General features: G+C 37.0%; 2 protein-coding genes across 2 annotated transcripts; one reads left to right on the forward strand and one right to left on the reverse strand.

Moving 5' to 3' along the window:
• The first annotated feature begins 6 nt into the window (after window positions 1-6).
• On the forward strand, window positions 7-1236 carry LOC129738060 (homeobox protein abdominal-A-like). Its single transcript, XM_055729240.1, has one exon. The coding sequence runs from the start codon at window positions 7-9 to the stop codon at window positions 1234-1236; it is 1230 nt and encodes a 409-aa protein (XP_055585215.1).
• Window positions 1237-6453: 5217 nt separating this feature from the next.
• LOC129740644 (spastin) lies at window positions 6454-23890 on the reverse strand. The gene is made up of 4 exons (XM_055732391.1): window positions 23539-23890; window positions 8285-8532; window positions 7265-8144; window positions 6454-7193 (listed from the first exon to the last, which is right to left on the reverse strand). Exons 1-4 carry the CDS (start codon window positions 23876-23878, stop codon window positions 7030-7032), a joined length of 1632 nt encoding a protein of 543 aa, XP_055588366.1. The 5' UTR covers window positions 23879-23890; the 3' UTR covers window positions 6454-7029.
• Between the last annotated feature and the right edge of the window lie 3802 nt (window positions 23891-27692).

Genomic DNA, 27692 nt, shown 5'->3' on the forward strand with positions numbered 1-27692 from the left:
GATATAATGAAAAACTGTCCCAACAACACCAGTAGTAGCATTGTCAGTAAAGTAGTAGGTGCGCCAACAACCGTGCAGGCCACGCCTGCCAATCATCATCAACCAACAGCCCATTTCAATCTGATTGCCAATCCAGCTGCTGCTGCCGCTGCCGCTGCAGCTGCGGTAGTAGCCGCGGCTTCCGCCAATCCCCTGTCGGCAGCCGCCAATCTCAACAATGGTTTGATACCCGCACCATCAATGATGGCGAACACCAATAATGCAATACTACTAGCCCATCATCAACCACATCCTACAGCAGCAATACACCAGCACCACCCGTTTGCAACACCTGTCCATCACCATCCGCATCTCATAGCGGCTGCGACTCCGGCAAACGCAACAGCTTCTTTAACACCAATCGCAGCAAAATTGTACCATCACCAACCGACGGCAACACTAGTGAATTCCATTCTTGCTTCTTCGCCAGCCGTTGCTTCCACCGGAATAACATCTTCCAGTTCGGGTATTCTCGGACAACATCAGAAACACCAACAGCACCAACATCACCCGCAGCATTTGCCGGTAAGAACGATTGCGGCCGTTGTCGGTGCAATGAATACGGTAGCCACATTGGCTTCTACTGCGGCCACGACAGTGTTAACTCCTTCCTCATCCGTCGCTTCCGCCAATGCCAACGGGATTGAGGTGTCTCAAAGTAACGATATTGCTACTACAACTGCAATTGCTACTGCTGTTACGAATCACCATGCTCAGAATATCAGTAGCAGCAGTAATAGCATTGCGGCTGCCGTTGCTGCAATAATCAATAGTAATCTTAACTTTAGGGCCATAAATGCGGCCAATGGCAGCAGTAATATGGGCATAAAGCTACCGAGTACTGAAGTAGTGAAACACGGTACTACGATCATCGGTAGTAGCGAAATAAATCATCTTAAACACAAAATAAACAATGACAACGGTACGGAAGATGATAGTGAGCATAAAATTAACAGTAGCGACTCGGAAGATTGTTCGGCCCGGAAGCAAATCAAACTGGAAAATGGAAATAGTGATGGCGAAGGAATCGATAATGGTGGGACAGTTACAACGATAAATTCAATGATGACAGCAGCAACATCAACGACACTAAACAACGGCACAGTCTCAAACAACACCAACATGGATCTTTGTCAGCAACAAAGCCAACACCACCAGCAGCAGCAACAGCATCAACAGGTTAAGCAGGAAAGATGAAACACAACATACACGATTACAGTTGCGACAAAGTGTGGATCAGTATAGGGAAAAACAGTTGTAATTGCGAGTTTTTCGGCGATGGATGTGGTTTGAATTTTTGTTTCTCCATTTGTTTTTAGTTCCTTTTTGATAGCACTTGTTAGTCCACTTTCGCTGTTACAAAGTGGAGTTCCCGTTTTGGTAATTTATTTTTTTGCACTGGACAAACAGCCAGGCGCCACGGCAAAATCATTCATTGTTTAATATTGTGCTGTCTCTGACTGGTTGGTCGCTATCGTTCTCTCTGCTTGCCCGAGGCGCGGAGATGATGTGGAATATCCTTGCCCCCTCCCTTTCCCTATTTCCTCCCTTAATACAATTAAGAAACAAATATAAGCGTTGAGGACAGTTCGCGTATAAACCACATTTTTACAAACCACATATTGAAGCAATAAAACCGTTAGGATGGTTGAAAAACGCAAAAACACAGATATACCGGGTTTGATTCTTTCTGCTACCTATAGCATAAAGGATGCACGTTGATACACTAATATATGCCATGCCTGAGCAACGTAAGCAGCGCGAGTGTACGTACGATTTTAAAGCATAAAACTAGTGTCAAAATGATTCCTAAATAATGGTAAAATATAAGAAAAGAATTTGTAACAAAAAAGCAACATGTGCAACACTGACTGTGAAGCGGTAAGAGAAGCAAAAGTAAGTGGTAGTACTAAAACTTCACTCTACAACATATCGGTCGAAATCAACGAAAAATCATCAACTTAAGCTAGTCCGCGCCACGTAGCGGTATCGGTGTGTTCCGGACGTGGGTATCAATTGTTTGCATTGGTTTACCATTAGTGCGTTTTTGTTGCTGGATTTGGTTTAAGGTATTTTGTTTTTTTTTTTGTTTTTGTTGATTGTTTTTTTAAAGTTCCACTGACCAGGGAAAAATGATAAGAACTTTTTCAAAAATTAGAACGGGGAAACTTTTGCGAAGTTGCGATATTGTCAAGCATTTTCAAATGGTGAAACAAAGTTTGATTATAATGACTTAAAGTTTTTCGGATATAAATAATTGGTTACAGATTTTGAAATTAAAAAAAAATGAATCATAGACACAGATAAACTTTGCTAACCTGTAACAGAAAGCGATACAGTTTCCAAAAGAATAAATTACGTTCACCATCCATAGTTATACTTTTTACTTTTTATTTACAAAAAAAGTTGATTAGCGCTACTACAAATTTGTTCCTTTAAGGCTTATTCAGTTGCATTCACCTATTCCGGTTGTTTCACAGATTTAATCGATACCTGCGTACATTTTTGATTACTATTTTGCTTACTTTTTGTGCTATATTGATTTTACAACACAAACAGATAAGCTACGCATAGCTAAAATTTTGTTTGTTTCCAGCCTATGTAGTGTGCTGAAAGTTAAAGCAAACACTTCCAAGGCTCTGAAGTACTATCGCCATTTTGGTGTTTTCTTTTTCAATATCATATTATTCATACGATAGCATTTTTTTGCGTTGTACTGTTTACATTATAATCAGAAACCTCATAGTCATTCGTGATGGTCAGTGGTGCTCAAACTTAGCCTCATAATATGCAATTAAAAAGCCTCATTATTTGTCTCTATTCGTCATTGATACATATTTCTTAACGCTTTTTGAGAAAGCAAACAGCACGTGTGCGGGATTTGTTGATGATCGGGCCGGGGTTGCTAATTGTTATCAGTTGGCTCAAAGTATCGTTTCTGTGCTTCTGCCTCGATAAAACAAAATGGTGCATTTTAGGAAAGGACTTTGCTTCCATACGGAAAAAAGAAGAAAACGCAACAAATTATAGTTAACTTACTACCGGAAGTGATAAGACAGTGTGCCAGCGCTAAGAAGTGGTGTTATAATGAATTCCATATAGAAAGAATATTCGATTGGGCGCAGCAATGTATTCTCACGATGAAGTTAAAGAAAAAGGGCGCTGTCATCACACCGTGGTGAGTCGTTAGGTTTTAGCGAAGTGTGAACCATTTGCGGAAATTGGCACACCGGATAAGATCCTCATTGCGCGTTGCGGTAGGTGAACACAAGTCAGCAGTAAAAGAAAAAAAAACTGAAAGCATTAGGTTTAGTGGAGTCAACTCTGGAAGTAGGTTATAGGTGGATAATGAGTGGAGTGATTGGGTCAACGGAATGCATCAGCGTGTGAATATATATGTGTGAATGTGGTTGTTTTGGGAAGACATTTAAAAGTTTGTTTTGCGTCCTTTTTTTTGTGTCATGATGAGAAAGCAAGCAAATTCGAACTGTCTTTGTTTCCCATGAGTGAGAACGTGAGTAACTTAAAGTAATGAACACACTATCTGAATAGAAAAAGGAAGCAAGCAAATAAAAACTTTAGGATAAGAGCCAAAGCGCGTATGAAACCTCTATTTAAGCAAAATCATCATGAAAAAAAGAAATCATGCAACAAAGTTAAAGTTAGTAATTTAAATCGACGAGCCAAGGAGTGAGAGTTGATAAAATAAGTGTGCTGGCGTTGGCCGTTCGTTAACAACCTGCGAATCTGTGTGGGTTGCCAACGTGCAAAAGTGATATAAGTAATCAAGTTATGAATCACAAATACACACACTTAACGTTAACAAGTTTTGTTTTGTTAGAGCAATGAAATGGACAAAGTTCAGCGAACGACGAAAGTGAACATTATTTAATTTGCGCCAGAATCAGCTGCAACTTACCATTTTGTTTAGTTCAGTTTGAGAAATTAATTTATACACTGGAAAGGAGAAGGCGAAAAATGGGAATCTGTTGATATCCCGACTGTAGAGTAAGACGGAAGGTGGAAAATTAGTAATATTAGGTGATAAGTTATGAAATAGTTATTGATAATTAAAAATAGTGATAACTTTGATGAACAGAATGCGTTCACTACCATGGTGGAGTGCGAATCCGACAAAAGATCGTTTGCCAGAAGCCAAGCAAAACGCAAAAAAGTCAGCTTACACTAAAAATCTTTTATTTTAAAAAGAGATAAAGAAACCCACAGAACTACTGTAGAAAACTGTGGAAAAATGGAAAATATAAAACATGAAAACAAAAGCAAAAAGACACAAACGCGATGCAAACAAAATGATGTAAGCTGTAACATCCTAACTTTAGCATTAAGAAAAATGAATAGGAAGAAAAAAAAAATAAGTGTGACGTATACACGTTCCAAAACTGAGTCAACAGTCTGCAACAGTAGAAAGAAAACAGAAGAAGGGGTTTGGGCAAAAAAAACATTAAAATGATTCAACAATCAATTTTTAGCCCGAACATAATTGAAGGAAAAAAATCGATAGCAAAGAAGCTAGAAAACGACACTGAAAAGGTTTATAAAGTGGGAGAGTACTGTGTGATATAAACAAAACAAAAACCAGAAATTCAATTATAGTTATTTTAAAAAATCTTAAAAAATAATAAAAAATGCTAAAAAGTGCGTGTGGTTGTTCTTCGTTTGCAAATTGTTTGAGAAATTACCTTGGGGTTATAAGTCCCTCTAGTCTTCGGAAGGAACTCGGGATGAACTTAGATTTTAATGATGTAGCCAGTGTTTCACTATGATCGTTGTACTCGTACTAGTGGCATTTTCGTGCATGGTCCTGCACGACGGTGTCTTGTCTGATCCAATCTCGGTAACTGCTAGAGTGAGACAAGGATGTATCTTATAACCGCTACTCTTTCTCATCGTAATGGATGAGATCTTGACTGGATCGATTGATTGTAGACCAAATCGAGGATTGCCGTGGAATCCTTTCACAACGGAGCAGCTGAACGACCTTGACCTGGCACACGATGCAGAGGCACCAGACATGCTGAGCCTACTCGGCGACCTCACCGAAAGCTCCAAGGCAGCAGGTCTCAGAATCAATGTCGGAAAGACCAAGCGGATGGAAATCGAAATCAACACAGAAAATCCTTCCAATTTCTTGGTAGCTGGACAACAAGTTGAGAAAGTGAAATACTTCCAGTATCCAGAAACTCGTGGCGGCGAAGCCTGACTGGGACCAAGTGAAGACGCTGGATCCGGATCGTCAAAAATGGAGATCTTTTATCACGACCCTATGCGCCGGAGAATCGATGCGGGACCATTAAGTGAGTATGTTGTACTCGTACTAGCAAAACATCTGAAGTTTGATGTTGCCCTGACTGACTTGCTTTTGATAAGAAAAAGAACATGCAGAGTTTCCACAAAGACACCTAAGTATAGATGTTATAATTCGATGGCTGTGATAAAGGTATGTTAGAAAATAAACAAAACTTCCATACGTTAAGTAGTAGATTTATTTTCAAATAATATTATGGCAATATTTGTATTTTCTTAGTTGTACGCTAAATTCGCAAGCGTGCTCAAAAGCTCCTCAGCATCCTTGGTAGTTTGGAATTCAAAATCCATGCGGTTCCAAAAAAATGTGTTTTAAATTTATTACCTTCGCTTCATTTCGTCATTTGATCATTTTTCGTAGACCATGTTATCGCTTATTCCACTTAAGGTATTTGTTATTTTGATTGTACTCCTCCGGACATAATGACTGCTTGTTTTGGAGAGGAAAACTAGTTGTTTTAAAGGATTCTGTTACTTATTTGGTTTTCAAATCAATAAGAATTGAAATAATATGAGAACAAAAATCAATAATATATAAGCAATTTTTTACATACAACAGTATGCATATCTGTTTGTTTCGAGAATTTTTTTTCACTTGGCTTGGCATTTAGAACTGGCTTAACAGTTCATTATGAACAGACTTAACAAAAAAAAAAAAAAACTATTTGTTTTGTTATTGTTTGTTTTTTTCTTGTTTGATGGAAATCATCCTTCCACGAGAATCGGACAGTTTTCCATCGAGAACTAAATTACGCTACTTCAGCACCAAAGTCTTTTTCAAAACGCACTAAGATTAACCTCAACTGTTATTGCTGTTAGCTTTTAAGTGGTAGGTATTTAAAAACTTGGATTAGGTATCAAAAAACGAAGAATACTTGCGCTTATCGATAAAACGGTTTACAACCCAAGAGAGCTAAAATAACCTATGTCTAATGGATACAGTCTAACGTATAATAATTTGCTTTTCGAACAAAGCTTTTCTTTATTGAACGTATATTTTACGAGATACTATGTACAATATTGATCAGTGAACGGTTGACTAATACCTACGAATAACGGCAAATGAACATGCGCTACGGAAAATTTACATGATATATTAGCTAAACGAATAATCTGCGTTTTTATGCGGTTTTCTCGAGTTAGCTACGTTGAGCCCGACTTCAACTATAATGGATTTATTATGCTTGCGCTGATTTGCCAAAAAATAGAAAACAAAGATTAAATATGCGGGAAAACAAATATCCCATCAACAGATGGGTGTTGTTTCGTCTAAGCTACAGATAATGTTGCAGTCACGGCTATACTGGCTAATACTAATATCTTTACTATTACTACAATGTTTTCCTTTGATCGACAGTGAATAGGTAGGTAAACTAACTGGTAACATTACTAATGATAATCGGTTACAGTTCAATTTTTTGTGCCAACTCGCACATCATTACTGGCAATCCTGGAAAAATAAACTGGTTCCGTTTTTTTCTGAGTGAATTTGTATCTGGTATACTCCCAGTGGGCTACGTACGATGGATTGCCAGAAAGAATGGCAACCTGTTGTTTAAATCCAGTAAAATTGACCCACACGCGACATGCGGGAGTACCACTGAGCCAGCCAGCAGCGTCTTCGCCATGCGGGGGATCGGATTGGGTGTTTTGTCTACGTTCTCTCTACAGGGTCACATCGCCGAAATCGTGCAACCACTTCTCGTACGCGGCCAGACTGTTGAGCGCCACTGAACGCCGGATACGTTTCAGCGAATTGTGGAAGTCGCTTTCACGAATGCTGCGCAGTTTTGTTGGGTCCATGTTTTTCACCTCCTCGACGTTCAGCTCTGTGAATTGGGAGAAGCGTATAATATTTAGCAATTTCAACGTACACTGGTTTAATTTCTGCAATGCTTACCTCTAATAGGTTCCAAAGCTGCGTCTTTAGCAAGGGCAGTCAAATCGGATCCAGAATAGCCATCGGTTAGCATGGCGAGTCGCTTCAAATCGGCATCCCCCAGGGGACTGCCCTGTTTCTCGAGCAGCTTTCGCAGTAGTATCTCTCGCGTGTCTATATCCGGCAAGGTAACGTACACTCGCTTCGGGAATCTCCGGAGGGCTGCTTCATCGAGTTCCTGAGGACGATTGGTGGCGGCCATCACTACTATCTTGTCTGCCTCGGAATTGGCCGGTAAACCATCGAATTGGACAAGGAACTCGGTTTTGAGTCGCCTAGTTGCTTCATGCTCACCACTGCTTCGCTCGGAAAGTAACGAATCTACTTCGTCTATGAAAATGATAGATGGTTGCATTTCCCGAGCGACAGCAAAAAGTGCCCTCACCAGTTTCTCGCCATCGCCAACATACTTGCTGGTAAGTGTGGCAGCCGATATACTGAAGAAGGTTGCAGAGCATTCCGTTGCCACCGCTCTTGCTAGTAACGTTTTCCCATTGCCAGGAGGACCAAAAAGGAGCAAACCTTTTGCAGGCGTTCGTAAACCGGTGAACAATTCCGGCCGGACGGAAGGTAGTATAACCATCTCTTGGAGAGCCTGCTTGGCCACATCCTGACCGGCTATATCTTGCCATTCAACTCGAGCTCCCCCTTCGACTATTTCATCCAGGATGATCTGAACGAGCTTGGGCTCCACCCCCTTGACATTGATTTGTGGCTGTTGCTGTCCCGATTGATTGCCAGATGGCGTACCCAGAGGGGTTTTAGAACGAGGTGGTGTATTTTTCCCACCACTATTTCCATATCCATTGCTTGCTTTCCGAATTGGGGATCCACTCGGAATCTGTAAAGGGAGGAAACGGAAATGGATATCATAAACGAATTAACACTCCTTTGCTTATACCTATATAAAACGGCAGGTGTACTTGTGCCTGTCATAAGATCGGACATATCCACAAACAAAAAAAAACAACCTAAACCTACCGAAAACTGTCGTCGGATAGCAGGTGGTGTTGCTGCTGGTTTTGGCACGATTTTTGGCATTCCACCTGTACCGCCCAATCCGACTCCGGTCATTCCGCCTGTCCCAGCATTTCCCATCAGTCCGGTTCCATTGCTGCCGGTAGGGGTTGTTCTCGAGCCACCCATGCTGCGCGGCAAAGTTTGCGATTTGTTCATTACCCCGAGATTACCCGGGCGTTTGTGGCCAACCGTCAGTTTCCGGCCGGAAGCTATACAAGCAAACGAATATAGAGAAACGTAATTAAATAAGTGAGTGATAATTGAGAGTCGGATTATGGAGATTCTGGACTTTTGTTCTTTCGTCCAATTGCGGGTGAATCAGACTTGCTAATAAGTTTATTTCAGAAAGGTTTTGTTGCATTCAACACCCTGAGAATACAACAAAATTATTTGGATTTAATTGAGCATTTTCCACCGAAAATATCTTATGATTCAGTTGGTCTCAAAACAACTTTACAATGATGAGAATCTATTTATGACTAGCTGACCCCCGGCGTGCTTTGCTACACCTTCTGGAAAAAATCAACAAATTGTGTGAAAATACTTTCATCACAGACAAACTTTCATTATAAATAAATTATGATATCTTTACAATGAGAGCTTTCACATCACATGTAATTGTTTGATATTAGGAACTCGTTTTTATTTGCCTTTCTCCCCTGCAATGTGGGGAGGGTCCACGAACTGCCATAACGACATTTTTCGTAACCAAATAACGTCACATTTAACATTTGGCTCCATTTGCTTTATAAGTGTTCGAGCTAGACATATACACTGTATCAAAAAATTGTCCGTACAGCACGTACCTTGAAATCCAAACAATCAAAAAGTGCACTTTTTCAGTCAATAAAAATACTACAATTACATCATTCGCTGCAGAAACTAGTCCTTTTTGTAGATCAGTATAAGAAATGTTTATGAATTAAACCTTAAAAATAATTAAATTCATTTTGTAAAGAAAGTCCCAAAAACGACGTCAAAAAATTGTCCGTACACTGAGGCCTTTGTCAAATATTAGTCAAGTAAACAGTTATATGTCAGTCTGTCAAACGCAGAAACGTGAGTTGAATCTCAGCAAAGACAATTTCCAGTGGTCTGAGCGATAAATACGGTAAAATGAACTTTATTTAGCATAAATCAGTAGATTTTCGTGTTTCCGGATGTCTACGGGTATTTTTTTGTGAAAAGTAGACATTTTCCTGTTAATTAAATCCACAAAAATTAGCAAAAAAATGTCTGCTCCTCCCAAAAAAATACCCGTTGACATCCGGAAACTGATTGCTGACCTGAAGAATGACGGTAAAAGCTTGTCCGAAATTGCAGGTATAGTAAAACGGCCACGATCGACGGTTCAGTATGTCCTTCAGAACTTTAAGAAGACTAACTCACTGGAGACCTCTCCAGGAAGAGGCCGCAAACTGAAGCTTACGGATCGTCACTATCGCATCATTGTCATGGAAATCAGTCAGAATCCTAAAATCGGTGCCCCGAAACTAGCAGACAGCCTGAAGAATGTTGAAAACATACAGGTTAATACTCAAACGGTACGGAACATACTTCATGAGAAAAAATACCGAGGTCGTGTTGCTTTGAAGAAGCCGTTTATATCTGCTAAATATAAGAAAGAGCGGCTGGAATACGCTCAAAAGTATGTCCTGGAACCGAAAGAGTTCTGGCAGAACGTCATATTCACTGACGAAATCTAATTTAATATTTTTGGGTCTGACGGACATGTAAGAGTATGGCGTAATCCAAATACTGAATTGGATCCGAAAAATTTGTGACCGACAGTCAAGCACGGTGGTGGCCATGTAATGGTGTGGTATGCTTTCAGCGCAGATGCACCGGAAACTTGACATTCATTCACGGAGAAAAATAAATAGATTTATCAGTCATATTACGCGTCTACAGGAATATAAATATGATTGTTTGGTTCTGACCCGAAAATACGATCAAACCAACCATCAGCTTATACGATTAGTCTCCAGGGAGTCTTCTTAAAGTTCAGAAGGACATACTGAACCGACGATCATGGCCGTTTCACTATTCTATGCGTAATTCGAAGACAAGTAAATAAATAAATTTCGGACAAGCTTTTACTGTCATTCTTCAGGTTAAAAATCAGTTTCCGGATGTCAACGGGTATTTTTTTTGTGAGGAGCAGACATTTTCCTGTTAATTTTATCCACAAGTTGTTGAAATCTACTGATTTATGCTAATTAAAGTTCATTTTACCGTATTTATCGCTCAGACCACTGGAAATTGTCTTTGCTGAGATTCAACTCACGTTTCTGCGTTTGACAGACTGACAAATAACTGTTTACTTGACTAATATTTGACAAAGGCCTCAGTGTACGGACAATTTTTTGACGTCGTTTTTGGGACTTTCTATACAAAATGAATTTAATTATTTTTAAGGTTTAATTCATAAACATTTTTAATACTGATCTACAAATAGGACTAGTTACTGCAGCGAATGATGTAATTGTAGCATTTTTATTGACTGAAAAAGTGCACTTTTTGACTGTTTGGATTTCAAGGTACGTGCTGTACGGACAATTTTTTGATATAGTGTATACTTTCCTTCTTCTCGTTTCTCCTCCGAGAGAAGGAAGAAGGAGGGCTCTTGAATCTTCAAAAAAGGCTCTCAGGTAAAATATGGTTCTATAGCTTGAAAAGTTTTTAAAAACTATGCGATAAAAGCTCCCCCATCCCTGGCTCTATAGTGTATAATGTGTATCATTGTGCGGAACTTGTTTTCCCCTCTCTTATCTCCCACTGGAAGGCGAAAGGGGTTTTTTGATAACCATAGAGTTATTTCTCGTACTCTTATACCACTGACCATACTTATACTTTACCTTGTAAAATTTGGTTAAATTTATTTGATGAGCTCGTAAATTTATCACAATAAGCGTATGGCACCTCTCTTCTCTTTCCTATCTCGTGAGGGAATCAAATAATCTTAGAAATATTGCTTGTATTTAAATACTCTTCCTAATTTGTGACCATCTATCTGCTAGATAAGCACTCGAGATATTAAAAAAATGTATGGAAGCTCTCCTTCCCCTTTTCTATCGAATCAGTGAAAGGAGGAAGAAGCTTTGAACAACCATAGAAAAAAATTATAATCAAATACCCTCAGCTGTATTATTATAGTTCTCAATTGATCCAAAAATTTTGTATGACATAATCAGGGAGGGGACTCTAAACACAAAAAAAAACATTTCTCGTAATCTAATATACTTCCATGGTAAATTGGGTTTTTATTCGATTAGTTTTCGAGTAATGCATAAATGGGAAACCCCACTGCCCTTCTTATCCCCCCAGTGAAAGCACAGATGGGTCTCTAACATAGTAGGAACACAGAAAACAGACGTACAAGCTCAAACAAAAAACCGTCAAAAAAGTGTGTAAAATTTCAAAACCAAAACCAAAAAAATACGTTAGAAACTGACTGCAAACAGTGCCATCTATTGCGCCATTCAAGAGTTACAAATCAACTTTAAAGTGCCCAGTTTTCGAAAAGGCGTAATTGTAGCCAAAAAACAAAAATTAGTTCAAAAAGGGTGTTGGGATTTTTACACAAGTTTCGTGGGCTAGCTTGTACGTCTGTTCTCTGTGGTAGGAACTTGACTTGTTACCTTATACCTTCCTTTGTGAAATTTGGATTCATTCGCATGATTAGTTATCGAATAATGCATTTGCAATCGAAGATGGTGGAGAACCAAATAATCATAGAAAACTTTCTCGTACCCAAATAACCACCATTGCCAAATTTGCTTCCATTTGCTGAATTAGTTCTCAAATTTTGCAAAAAAAATAATTATGGGAGGCCCCTCACCCTTTTCTATCTCCACACTGGAAAGAGGAAAGAGTGTCAAACCATCTTTAAAATATGTTTCCTACCCACATACCATCGCATTCCAAATTTGGTTTCCTCTGCTTGATTATTTCTCGAATTGTGCAAAAAATTGTATGGAAGCCCCCCCTTCAGCTTCCTATTTCCCCATTGGAAGAAGGGACCAAACCATCATAGAATTGTTCCTTGTACCGAAATGCACTCCCATGCCAAATATGGTTCGATTTGCATGATCAGTTCCCGAGTTATGAAGACTTGTTACTTTTATTTGACAGACCCCCATTCCTGGGGGAGTGGGGGGGGGGGGGGGGGGGGTGGGCAGTAGTACCAAATATTCATAGAAACATTCCTCGTAACTACTCAAATACTCTACCCAGCGAAATTTGGTTCCATTTGAACAGAGAACAGAGGGTTCTCAAAATATCATAAAAACATTTCCCGTATTAAAATACCAAATTTAGGTTTATAAGATTTATAAGTTTTCCAAATAAGCTGGAAAATGTAAAGGGGGTCTGTGAGTTGTTATCATAACCTCAGCGTGCTGAGATACGATTTCATTCTATCCGTCACTACATCCGTGATTTTGACTAGAATCTCATCGTTAATCTTTTCAATCATAGAAACATCTTCACAGGAAATTCCAAATACGTCCGCTATTAAATTCAAAGTTGCTTCCGATTCGATTGATGCCTGAATAGACTCGCACACCTTGCTTGAAATGTTTACCTCGAGCCTAGGTGGCTCGTCATTCTGGTCATCATCTTCCGCATAGCGGCGCACACAGGGGTAAATGAACCTAATAAGCGATCAAAATTATTTGTGGACAAACGGTAAACGATAGACATTTGATGTCTTCGCAACATTTTTATATTTTTTGATGATCTATCAAATTCTTGAAAGAAAAAAGTGATTTTTTCACCTGGAAGGGAGATAAAAAAATTATTTCTTGAAATAATTAGTTTAGCGTCTTGATGTCTTCACAAAAGTTGTAGATCTTATTATTTTAAGCAACTTTGTTGAAGACATCATAAAGATCGCATGAAATTCAAAAAAGTTTAAAGCATTTAAAAAATAACGAGAATTTTAACAAGTAACTTTGAGTTTTTATTTAATATCTTTTTAAGTATACGATTTACAAACTTGGTATATTTGAGAAAGTTGTTCAAATTGTTAAAACACACAATTTTGTAGAACATTTCAAATACATATTTCAACTAAGAAAGGAGATATACAGCAAAATATCCAAAATAATGCCTTTTTTCAGTAAGTTATAACCTTAAGAGTTCGGACGAGTTCGGATAATTTTTTGAGTGGATTTTGTTGGTCAAGTTATTGGCTTTCCATTGATATATAAATTAAACATTAGTTTTGAATAGATTTTCTGCAAACTAGCAATCAATAATGAGCTTTTTCCTTTAGAAACACTTAAAATTCGAAGAAAAAAAACCTCAATTTTTCCTGTTTTTAGAGGAAAAAGCTCATTTTTGATTGCTTGTTTGAACAAAATCTATTCAAAACTAATGTTTAATTTATATATCAATGGAAAGCCAATAACTTGACCAACAAAATCCACTTAAAAAATTATCCGAACTCGTCCGAACTCTTAAGGTTATAACTTACTGAAAAAATGCATTATTTTGGATATTTTGCAGTATATCTCCTTTCTTAGTTGAAATATGTATTTGAAATGTTCTACAAAATTGTGTGTTTTAACAATTTGAACAACTTTCTCAAATATACCAAGTTTGTAAATCGTGTACTTAAAAAGATATTAAATAGAAACTCAAAATTACTTGTTAAATTCTCGTTATTTTTTAAATGCTCGTAACTTTTTTGAATTTCATGCGATCTTTATGATGTCTTCAACAAAATTGCTTAAAATAATAAGATCTACAACTTTTGTGAAGACATCAAGACACTAAACTAATTATTTCAAGAAATAATTTTTTTATCTCCCTTCCAGATGAAAAAATCACTTTTTTCTTTCAAGAATTTGATAGATCATCAAAAAATATAAAAATGTTGCGAAGACATCAAATGTCTATCGTTTACCGTTTGTCCGCAAATAATTTTGATCGCTTATTAGGTTCATTTACCCCTGTGTGCGGCGTTTGGGGCGAGGACCATGTTGTTGATGAATAGTTGTCCCAGGATTTTCGTGCGATTAAATTTCGTTTTCCGAACCAGATTGACAAAACCAATCAGTCTTACCTTGCGAAAAAGTCATCTGTCTTTGCTGGTCTTTTTGTTTTCGTTGCAGAATTTTCGGGCATGCTCTAAAGTCGTTTGCCCGATGTGGGCCGTTACAATTAACGCACTGGGGCGCATCAGAATTGCAGATATGTTCGGGGTTACCCGTACCAGTTAGGCATTTGTTGCATCTCCATTGACTTTTGCACTGCTTCTTATGGTGTCCTAGTCGCCAACACTTCCCACACTGGCGCACTGGATAAATATATTGTTTTACTGGATACAATACTTTATTCAGCTCCACATGAGAAGGCAAAATCGATCCACTGAAGGTAAATATGACCGTATATATAGAGGAATTTCTTCTTCATCCTGCTTTTTATCGGGATGAATAAGCCATTGTAGCTTAAAATCCCTTGAGAAAAAAAAATCCTGCTTTTTAATGATTCTTCTAAATTCCACAATTTCGGGGTTATTTTGTTGATCCAATTTTCCTTTTTCGTAAGTGTGAAATCAGCAAGGAAAAGAAACCGAACAGCAGCAGTAGCAGCAAACCTAACAACTTACAGCAGCAGGCTGATCGGCAGCAGCCTGCTGCTGTTAGTCACCCAATCACCCGATTCACACTTTTATTACGCATTCACTAATAAATTTACCGCTACACTCGACAACTCACTAATGCCGTTTTCGTTTATCTCCACTCGCGCGGGGCAAAACTTTTTCTGAATAAACAAACAGAATCGTTACCCGGGACGATGCAAATATATGGTTGCTATACTCACCCTTATGCTTACCCCCAACACTGACAACTTTTACGGGGTGCAACCGCCTGCTTGAGGTTCAAATCTCGGGCAAAACTAGTGGACTTCTGAATTAATAACCGAACATTATAACAGCAGTTAGGGGGGCAAAACTCGTGGGTAACTAGGTTGCCACTGCCAATAAACGAAAACACTATAAGGGTACGAACACAGTGAGCGCGAAGCGAACTGCGAAGCGAAATATTCATTCACCGGATGAATTTCGCAAGTTCGTTTTTGAAGGTCGGCCACAGTGTACGCGAATTGCGAAGCGGTTCAACACTGAAAAAAACCTTCGGTGTTTTGCAAACATTAATCACTCGTGAAAAAATCTTTGCAAATTTAATTTGCAGAATCAAAACTGTGAGCGAGGGATACGTACCGCGCAAAAAAAAAAAACTAATCCGCGTTAATTCCGCGAAAAACCACGTTAATTCCGGAAAACCGCGGAAAAAAACCTTGCACGTACTAGGACCACAGGATTTGTGAAAAGGAATCTTAGGACCGGAATAAGGACCTGATTTTTGACACCCAAATCCATAAAATAAAAATGCTTTTAATGACTGAAAATCGCCTAAAACCCCCATAATGTGGGTATTAGGTGAAATGAATCAATTAGTAAAAGTCGAATTTTGCAGTCTGACGCTATGAATCGCCATCTTAAAATCCAATACGGCGGCTTCCACTCAACTTTAAAATATTTCAAATGACTGAAAATCGCAAGAAAAAACATCTACCAAAACTATGACAAAAATATTACAAAATTATAAAAAACAAAACAACAACATAACAACAAAAATTACGAAACTCTGACAAAACTTTGATAAAAAATATGGTAAAGGTGATAAAAATATTACATAATTTGAGAAAAATATACCAAATCTATGATAAACTTGACTGTTAAAATGGCGAAGCCATGACTAAATTTAAAAAAAAAATCTGACAAAAATTAATAAAAATTTACTAAATAATAACAAAAAATTAATAATAATGCCAAAACCCGAAACAAAAGCTTTGACAAATATTTTACAACATTATGGATAATATGAAAAATTAAATTAAAAATATGACAAATATAATAACTAATAAAAAATTACAAATATGACAAAAATTTGTAATAAAATAACATAAATCTTTAAATACTATGACAAAAATCTTACAAATGTGATAAAAATATATGTAACAAAGCTATTAAAAAAATATGATAGAAATATAACAAAACTATGATAAAAAAAACAAAATTATGACAAACAATTGACAATGGTTGTTATAGTACTGTAAGATTTTTGTCATTTTATTTTAATTTTTGTCATTATTTTGTCATGTATTCATTTGTCGTATTTTTGTCATAGTTCTGTCAGATTTTTTGTTCATTTGATTGTAAGTTTCTTTTGATAGTTTTGTCTTTTTTCCGTTCATTATATATAGTCGTTTAACCATCTTCTCTTCATACTGAATGTCTTATCCGGTACAACTGTATTCGATGATTACTCTTGTATTTGAACTCACGGGCATTGGCTTAGGAGGGAACTAACTTGCCAACTGGGTTACACATATCACAAGCCCATAGATTTTGTCATATTTTGTCATGTTTTTTTGTCATATGCCATATATTTGTAACATATTCATCATTTTATGTTCGGATTTGTCATGTTTTTTGTTGAAATTTTGTAATTTTAATGTCGTATTTATCATCATTTTGTCATTTTTCTTACATACATGTATATTTGAAAGTATTTTGTTATATTTTTATTTCATTCTTCATAATTTTGTCAGATTTTTGCCATTATTTTGTCAAATTTTTCCAAATTTTTACCACCTTTGTAATAATTTTTTTTATAGTTTTATATATGTTTGTCAGATGTTTCTGATTTTATTGTAAATTTTTTGTTATTATTTTGTCATTTTTGTAAATTTGTTGTCAAATATTTGTCCTTATATAAGTTCTGTCAGGTCATTTTATGGTCAAATTTTGATTATAATTTTGTCATATATTTTTTCTCATTTGTCTTGTCATAGTTTTGCAGTTTTTGTGATTTTTTTCTTATATTTTTGTATAATTGTGTTATATCTGTCATATTTTTGGCATAATTTTTTTTACTATATTTGTCGTGTTTTATTCAAAATTTTGTCACTTATCTCTTTTTCGTTTGTCATATTTTTGTCATATTTTAAATTTTAGTAATATTTTTAATATTTTTCCACAGTTTTGTTATATTTTTGCCAATATGACTTTCTTTTTATAACACTTGTCATATTTTTGTTTATTTGTTTCAGTGCTTTTTTGCAGTTTTCTCAAAATTTTTGTTAAATTTTTGTCAGTCATTTTTTATCTACTTTTTGATCCCTTTTACTCATTTCTTATATTTTGGATGGATCATGCGATTTTCACTTATTTACTGCATTTTGAATAGAGCGGAAACCGTCATCTTTTATTTCAAAATGGCGTCGGACAGCCAAATTCGACTTTTTACTTATTGAGTACTTTCATCCAATACCCATATTGTGGGAGTTTCATGTGCTTTTCAGGCACTTCCAACATTTTAAAGTTGAGTGGAAGCGGCCATATTGGATTTCAAGATGGCGTCGTATAGCAAACTCCAACTTCTATCCGTTCAGCCCCTTCACCCTATACACATATTGTGGGGCTTTCATGCCACCGGTCGTTTATTGCCAGTTAGAATTTGTTTCAATTGAAAAAGACTGAAACCGCGTTTTTTTCGAAAATCCGCGCTAAAAACCGTGCATTTTTCATTACCAACACAGAAACGGCTATGATAATTAAATAAATAAACTGTTGAAAAAGATTTTTTAAATAAATCATTTTACGATAAAAAATATCCGAGAGAATATTTTCAGTGTATGTCCGGATGAACAGGATGAACTCGCGCGATCCAGCCGGGTCTTCGCATGAAAGTTCGCTTGCACTGTGGCCGGTCGATGTTTTTTTCAACGTGTTTCAATGAGAAGCGGTTTGCCGCACGAATTGGAAATTCGCTTCGCACTTCGCTTCGCGCTCACTGTGAATTCGACCTAAGTTAACATTCACTATGCCGAGAAAATTGAAAATTTACCGGTAATTGCCTCAGAAACATTTGGGCGTAAGTGCAAGTTGAACGAATCAAAGGACGAATGAGACAAATTTCCCCTCCAGCTGATCAGCAGCAGCGAGCTGGTTTGACCGATGGCGCACCCAATTCACAGGGCCCCTTCCCCCCTTTTTATCTCCCTACTGGAAAGAGGGAGGGGACCAAATATTCTCAGAATCATTTCTCGTAAAATATTTCAAGCCAAATTTCGTTCCATTTGCTCGAATCGTTCTAATGAATGAAATAAAAAGGGTATGGAAGCCCCCCTCTTCTCTCCCTATATCCCCACTGAAAGAAAGGAAGGGTCTGAAATAATTATAAAATCATTTTTGTGTTCCAAAACCCTCCCATGCCAAATTTGGTTCCAATATCTTGATTAGTTCTCGAGTTATGTGAAAAATTGTAAGGTAGCCCCCCTCCCCCTTCCTATCTCCACACTGAAAGGAAGGAGGGGTACCTAATATTCGTAGAAACATTCCTCGTTCCCAAATACCACCCCATGAAAAAATTTGTTACCATTTGCTTGATTGCTTTTCGAGTTATGCTTATTATCTTTTATTTGGGAGGCCCCTCCTCCCTCTTCATGAGAGAGGGTCTGTCTCAAAGTGTAATAGAAACCTTCCCCTGCCTCCAATACCCCCATCTGCCAAGTTCCACGCAAATTAGGGGAGAATGGGGACACTTGATCCCCTTTTCTTATTTTCATCATATCTTTTTGGGAAAATTTAGCAACTCTCCGTCTTTTGCACTTGATCCTTTATTAAAGGAGACTTGATCCTTAATTAAGGGCATGGTCTCCAATGTTCATTCCATCATTTGAATCTAGACTGTTTTGGAAGTTCACAATCGAATAACTTTTTTTTTGCTGCCAAAAGAAAACTTATAAATTTCAGGTTGCTATGAAAGTCAGTAAACAAAACATTCAGACCAGTCCGCATAACATTCAATTGAAAGAAATTTTTTTCGATTGAAAATTATCGCTTTCATTTTTATGCCTTGCTGAAAATCTTCAAATAAGTAGATTATAACAAATGACCTGTCAAATTCGGTCAAATTCAGCCTGAGAAGGCTGAATTTGACAGGTCATTTGTTCGTTTGGAATGACATTGACAGTTCATCGCTATTCCAATTTTGACAGTTGGCGTCACTCTTCTTATAGGCACTCTAATAAATACAGTTTTTTAGTTCTTTCTATCAGATAATTACTGGACTGGACAATAACATAACTTATTGGACAAATATTAAAAATTTCATGATAACCAATGAACAACACGATCAATTCAGAAGAAAAATATATCTTTTTGGAATATAGGAATGTGAAATTTTTCAAACAAAGTTCAATAACACGAAAAATGAAATTTTAAATTTTTTTGAGATAGCAGCATTGTTGTTTTATTCTATTTGGCACATTTTTCTAGAACATTTGATATCTGACTTTGTCAGTAAGTAGGCGAGGAGAGCGCGGTGTGGTTCAATGAGTTTGTTTGTAAACATCGAAAAATTTGTACGAGCTGAGGGCTTTGTTGGTAAACAAACTGCACGAGCTCCATGTAGCCAAATCTAAATAGCTGAATCGGGAGTTTCTCATATCGTTACACCTCCTACAGTACCGTTCATAATTGTATAGAAATTGGAAAAGTTCTATCGATGGGATCAAAAGTTACGCGAGGTACAATTTTTCAGGCATGAACCTACAATTGCGATTTCTATAGAATAGTTTCTATAGGAAAATCCTATTTTCTGTTTAACAACCAGTAAATCTATTTCAACTAAAAAATCAAAACAATATCGCGAGATTCTGATTTCAAAACAACACAAATAGATCATTCTTTCCGTTTTTTCTTTTCTTCCTTGCTTTTGGCAGACATTTTTCGACTGATTTGAGGATGGAAACGATATTGTTCTCATGAATCGTCCAAAATTCTATAGAAATAACATTTTTAGGTTCATGCCTGAAAAATTGTACCTCCCGTAACTTTTGATCCCATCGATAGAACATTTCAAAAACTTCAGACATGATAGCTTCATATTTCAACAATCACTCTGCAAAATTTCAATAAAAAATGTAGCGTAGGTTCTGAGATATTGCTATTTGAATGAGAAAAGTCCAAAAAGTCCGATTTTCGTAGAATTACTGCATCTTAGACCATACAAAGTCTAGAAAGCTCAGATTTTGTGGTATAATAGTATGGTACTTGATCTATCTAACGCAGAAAATTTGATCGAAAAATATCATCAGAGTAAAAAGTTATGGAAGTTCAAAGTCGAAGTGACAGTGCGCGTGCTTTCAATTTCAATACAATTATGAACGGTACTGTATATATACACACCTTGCCTGCGATACCAAATCTTTTGCGTTCCGTCATTTTGGTCTCGTAGTAGTGTAAGTGCGCTTTGTTCTGCTTTCTGCTTAGTCGATACTGGCATTTTGACGGTGTGATTTTTGAAATGGCGAAAGATAGATCACTGACCATACTGACTGGACACTCGATTTCGTTTTCTGGATAATTTTTCCAGAAAAAAAAACAAAAAAATTCATTTTTCCAACAGTACGCAATGTCGATTCCAGAGTGCGCATCGATCGATTTGAAGAAATGCTATCCCAGTTAGGAAATGCCACCCAACTTTAAAAATAAAACATGCAATTTCTACGATAAAATCGGGCTAAACAGGACCATTTTTCCTACAGGGCATTTTTTGTCAAATTTTTCAGGTTCGCCACCTGCCGTCGGTATTGCGAACCTGCAAAAGCTGACAACAAAAAATTAGACAGAAAATGGTTGAATTTTTGTTCTAAGAGTCAAGTCAGTGTGGTCAGTGGGTAGATACTTGAGTGAATCGAAGCAAAAAGTTGCTCTTGAACTGCAGAAAACCGATTTGAGCAATCGTGAAATAGCAAGGAGAATAAACAGATCCGAAACAATGCTTCGAATTTTGCTGAAGAAAGGTGAAAAATACGGTGTAAAGAAGAAAACCAAGGGAAATACCAAAATCAGCAATCGTGAATGAAACCGAATTCTGGAGCTGACTCGAACTGGAAGGTACAATGCAACCGAAATTAAGAAGGAACTTAGGCTTCCAATTACCAACAAGCGAATTGCGCAGATACTACGAAGTTCTGGACACTTGAAGTACACCAAAAAGGCCAAGAAACCGAATTTGTCTCAAGCTCATATGCAGGCAAGATTGGATTTCGCCAAAAAGTACATGACTTGGAGAAATGAATGGAATAATGTGGTGTTTTCAGATGAAAAGAAATTCAATCTAGACGGGCCTGATAGTTGTTCATTAGACTAGTTCACTTTTCGGCTTTTTTCGCTGATTCGCCACTTACAGGGTTTGATCCTCATTCATTTTCAAGAACTCTGGCCGAATTTGAACTCATTTGAGTAAGTTTCCAGCGTGCGCTAGAAGTTTTATTGAAAAAAGTCCATTTTTCTGGAAAATGTTCGTAGATGTGTTCTAGCAAGCTGTTGTTAATATAAAATGATTATTTTATAGTGCTCGGTGATTGGTATGACAAGCATTCGTATGGACCTGTTTTAGATAATTGACTAAATCAAACCGAAAAAATTTAAAAATTCATAAACTACCAACTTTTACAGAAAATTTACTTACAAGTTGAGAGCTTAAAATCAGTAGTAAATAGAAAAAAAATATTTTCGATATAAACTTTTCATAAAAAGATAGCCTTATTTATAACCTTTAATTTGATGTATAACACTTATACATTTAGGCTGGTTTAACCGAATGTTGAAATATAGCTGTGCGTTTAAACGAACTTTCCTCACTGTAGATTGATAGTTTTTTATTAATGATTGTAATCACATGCGAACAAACTTGAACAAACTTTAAGTCACTTTTAGAACTTCTCATCTCTCTTCTAGAGAGTTTTGAGCTCTGGATTCTGGTGAAAATTGAGTTGTTTTTCTAAATCAAAGGTAATTGAAGAGAAATCAGTTTTATTTTTAATTTTCAAAACATATGATTTTCTTACCACACATTCTTGAACTGAAGAATTCTGACATAGAATTTTAAATGATAATTTTGAATGCTTGTCGAGTCACTGACAAAATAAGATTTTTTCACGTTCATTTTCACGACAACTGTAAATAAGCTTTAACATTGTTATAGCGAGTTCGAACGAAAGGGAACGAAACATAGCAATAAAAACTAAACAGGATAGTATCATGCAGAGGAAATTTGAACAAACAAAGCGCTAAAAATTGGCATCGTCTGAAATTATGACTAATTCACACAAGTCCAGCAAGCGCACCTTCAACTACTTTCGGTGTAGGGGAAAAGTTCATATAACGCCCCATGTGGCTAATACGCGCCACTCTTGTTTTGAAGAATCTGAAACATTTTAAGCCTGCAAAATATTACCAATTTGTTTTAAATGCTGTGATTGGTCATGGCAAGTATGAATTTTTCCTTAAAATGCCCCTGTGTCGTGATAATTTCACAATTTAGGTTTTTCTTCATTTCGATCTAAATTTTAAAACACTTTCAATAAGGTGTCATCAAGTAGAGAAAAACAAATAAGACAATATTTTCTGACAGATCGATAGAGGAGAATCTAAACTATGATTTTATGCTAAAAAATCATACTGAACTCGCTAAGGTATGCTTTTTATGTGTATGTTCTATTACGGCCCATGCGCTCTTTATAACGCGCCAATCGTAGTAGGCTGAAAATAGCATTAATTTTTCAAAAAGGCCAATTTTCATTGAAAATTAACAAAAAGTCTAAAACCATATTTTGAGCGTTAATTCAGCCCAAAAAATCTATTTTTCATTTTTTGTTAAATTTCTATTAGTCCATTTTGATTTTCTTTTCAGTCAAAGTGTCTGAAAGTATTGGTGTGTTTTCGGTCTTCGGCTGCTCTCGGGTGTGTTCGGCTGCTAGGCGCGTATTGAATACACAGCGGCGCGTATTCGCAACACAGTTTTGTTCTGTGGCTTTGAATATGGTTTTTAAAAATCATGTTTTTAAAGAAATTATTGCAATTTGAGTAATGAAAAATCATAGGAATTTGTAGAAAACACTTTTCTTCAACGATTACACCCATTTTTAACACAATTTGTACGTGGAATACTTAGAAAATCAGCGATTCGCTTAGGTGGCGCATAATAGGGCATGTTCCCCTACGTATGAGTATGTAGACGAATGTCGTTCGTACATTTAGCATTAACAAGGCACTATGGGGGTTTTCCTTTCCTTAAGAAAATGGTCTCTGCGGCGCGTCCGAGAGTCAGAACATCATGCCGGCTTACCTTCGACTTCCGCTGGTCCCGATTTATAGGCCGTGGAGCTTTCGTGGAACGTCAACGTGGCACGGTTTTCCTGCTGCTGATGATGATGGTGTTGACTCATTGGTCTTGCCACTGCCCTCGGTTTGCTGACCGGGGCCGTCGTTGTCGTTGGCTGTTTGAATTGTGCCCTTCGGTACGCTTCCGGTGGTTTGGGACGGGGAACAACTGAGGAGGGAACCGGAACCACGAATTGGACCGGACTAGCTTTGGTTCTGGCCGGGGCCGCCGGTTGTACCGTGAATGTGGCCGACCTCTGCAAGCTAGGTGCTCTGCTTATTTCGAGCCTTTCCGCCTCCAGCATGAGTCCTGTCGTGCGGTGCGTGCAGTCACGAGTAAGTTGGTGAAGGAGTGTTGAAAGTGCGAAAATTAAAACAAAAAATAAAATAATAATGTTAACAACCAACATAAAAACAGGGATGCCTAATGTGTAGGTAAGTTAGTATAAATAAGTATATAACACATGAGTTTAAAGGGAGAAATACATAGGTTATGTGTTTGGAGAAATACAGTGAAAACCCGATTTTGTCTACCCCTGATTTTGTCTACCCCCGATTTTGTCTCATTTTTTCACCCGATTTTGTCATCATATTTTATTCAACGCAAAAATACTAAATATCGCCTTTTTTATTTTCGTTGAATATCTAGGGTAGAAATCATTCTGAAGGGACAAAACTGATGAATTATTACATCGATATTGAAAGTGAAGATTGATCAGGGACGTATCAAGATTTTTACACAAAAAAGTCAAGTTTTAAACAGGTTTTTTGTTATTACAATTTTAACTAAATCAAAGTTGAAAATTAAATTAAATATAATGGTAGGTATAACAGAACATATTCAAGTAATCTTAAAGGTGTGTTTTATTTGTTTGGGCTTTCTTCAAAGCAATCTCTCTTATACGTCGCAAGAAGATGACATCAACTATCCAGAGATCTGAAGCATCAGCCCAATATGTTGTCCAACATACGTACAGCTTCAACATCATTTGTGTTTCTTGACTTTTCACATGAATCATTTGGGGTAGATGCCGCTGATTCTGAGTCTGGTGCTACATCCAAAATTTTTAATGCCTCCAATGATTCGAGCGGCTCGTTTAATGCTGACTGATCATCCTGCGTCATGTTCAGAATTTCTTCTTCCGTAAATGCTTTACTTGCATGTCTCTCCTCAGGGTCCTGTGGCAAAATAGTTTCATCGCGGTTGTTTACATCAATCAAATGGATCAAGGGACCACCATCTTTGTGAACGAGTTTGTTATTTAAAATAACTCCAATTTTCTTCCATGACTGCTGGATTACTGTATGCTGTATTTCACTCCAAGCATCGTGAATCCAGAAACATACATCCCTCAACGTTATGCTCTTCAAGCTTTGACCTATATCGATTTCGCGAGCCATGACATGTAGCAAAGGTTTTTGACGATATTAGTTTGCAGTCCTGAATAACAATCTGGTCCATGGACAGACACCTTAAAATTTTTGAAAGCTCTAGGATTTTTTGATTTTCCGATGATAACCATCTGTAACTTGTGGTCTCCTGTTGCATTACAACATGGCATAAAAGTTATTCGGTGTTTGTCAACTTTATGACCAACACTTTCGTCATTTTTTTGCCTTCACGTATCCGAAGAACTTTACACTTATCCTTCAGGCTAAGTGATTTCCGCTGTGAAAACCTGCTAAATTAAACATTTAAAATAGGTTTTAGAGGGTTTAGAAGTGGAATATCAGTTCTAGAGCAGAGGTTGGCAACCTGTTTTTCGGGATGAACCGAAAATTACAACTTTCCTTGTAGGGGAAGCTATCCCAAGTAACACAGATTATGCCAACAAGCATTAACCAACAACATTTATTATGGTTTTATTCTAGCATTTTTTTATATGCAGCTAATTTTATAACTGTTTTATTATGGTAATGAGAAATGCTAAGATTCTTGATTCCAACATTTGTTTTCAGGTTGTTCTGAAAGCGCTAATATAGCTTTCACTAAATATACTGATTAAATTGTTTAGAAAGAGTTCTGAATTCTCTACTCAAACTCCCATAAAACATGAACTAAGAAGTTTGCTTCGACTAAGATGTCAGGGCTCAACTAGGAGGAGAACAAAATTGTTGCTTGACGCCATTATTAATCCAAGATGGCGGCTTCCGCTTTCCTTTTCAAAGCTGTAAATTATCGAAATCTTATGAAACATCCACAATATGAGTATCATACAATGCTGTAAATGACTGCAAATCGCATGCAAACCTTCGGAATATGGGTATTAGCTGAAAGGGCTCAACGAGTAGACGTCGAACTTCGCAATCTGACGCCTTCTTGAAATCCAAGATGGCGGCGTCCACTCTACTTTGAAACAGACATGTTAAAATCGCGAGTCTATATACTCGCACATTGCCTTATTTGCATTTATGTGTCATCCAGAAATACAGACCTCATGTTGACTGGTTCAGATTTTTAATAAATTTTTTTTTGTGATGGCCCCGTAGGCCCATTTGGGTCCTTCCTCCACCCCATACGCTTCTTTAGAAGTGGGAGGGACATTTTATCTTAAGGATAATTTTATATTACTTTGAATTTTCTTATTTTGTACGACTTTTTTCGTCTTACTCCCGCGTATGTCCATCACCGTACAATTCTTTATCTGAATCCTCGTCAGATTTACATCACTTTCATCGTATGATCCTTGATGTCTGTTTGATGTATTGTATTGCCATTTTCTAAAAAGTGTTTATGTTCACACTATTTTTGATGCTTGTCGGTAGGTTGTTGAACATTTGCAATCCGTTGTAGAAAAAGAGAGCGTTTGCTCATTTTTTTTTTTAATATTCAGCAGTCTGAAGTCTTGTGCTCATCTTGTGTTGTAGCTGTGAACGTCGGTTCCGTATTGCAGGCCATCCATTAAATAATATGGTAAAATTCCATTTTTCATCTTATATATAAATATTAAACTGTTACATGCAATTCTTTGCTTCATTGATAACCATTGAAGAATATCGAGCATTAAAACACTGGGAGTGTATCGATTACATCGAATCACTACTCGCATGATTTTATTTTGTATTCTTTGTAGTCGATTTGTTTGTGTGTCAGATGCGTGAAGCAATATTGTAGCGCAATAATCAAAATTTGGCATGATCACAGATTTAACATAAATTACTTTTGACCAGAAAGTCATATAACGGCTAATTCGGCAAAGTATGCCATATTTTTTGACGATTTTCTTGATTGTATAGTCAATATGTGCTATGAAATTCAGCTTCTCGTCCACTTGTATTCCCAAGTATTTGACCTGGCGCACTCTTTCGATGGCACAATTTTTAATGTTTTATTTTTCAAATCAGCATTTGCTTCTTGGATAACTAGTTCTAAGTCATCACCGCTCCAGTAGGAGACTGAATCATCTGCAAACAGTTTGAGACGACCATAACGTAGACAGTTTTTCATGTCGTTGATGTACAATATGAATAACAAGGGACCCAGGACACTTCCTTGGGGAGCACCTAGATTATTTTCTCTATATCGGGAATACGATGTTCCATATTTTGTTCTTTGCGTTCTACTATTCAAGTATATAGTCTTTAAACCAGTTTAATACCGTTCCGTTGATACCTATTCTTTCTAATACGTTTAGCAACTTTAAACGATCAATCGTTTCAAAAGCTCTCTTGAAATCCAGAAACACAGCAACTGTGTAACTACCGTTTTCAATATTGATCTTCCAATTTCTGAGTATCAAGTTCACTGCAGACTCCGTTGAATGCTGTTTTCTGAATCCTGATTGCTCGTTAATCAATATTCCTTCTGATTCAATAAAACGTAGAAACTGTTTTTTAACTGCTAACTCTAGCACCTTTTCTTGTAATTAGAACATGTTTATCGGACGATATAATTTAGCCTCTCGTGCATTTTTCTCTTTTTCAATCGGAACAACAGTCGAATGCTTCCATGTAGAAGGTATTATTCCTAATCTTAGACTCGTATTTATAATTTGTGTCAATTGATCACCTAGTACCGGTAGAGAGTCCTTAAAGACTTTTAAAGAGACGTTGTCGATACCAGCCGTGGATTTCATATTTTTCACGATTTCGTCAAATTCTTGACAACTCATTGTTTCA

This window comes from Uranotaenia lowii, chromosome 1 (genome assembly GCF_029784155.1).
Source record: "Uranotaenia lowii strain MFRU-FL chromosome 1, ASM2978415v1, whole genome shotgun sequence".
Lineage (NCBI taxonomy): Eukaryota > Metazoa > Arthropoda > Insecta > Diptera > Culicidae > Uranotaenia > Uranotaenia lowii.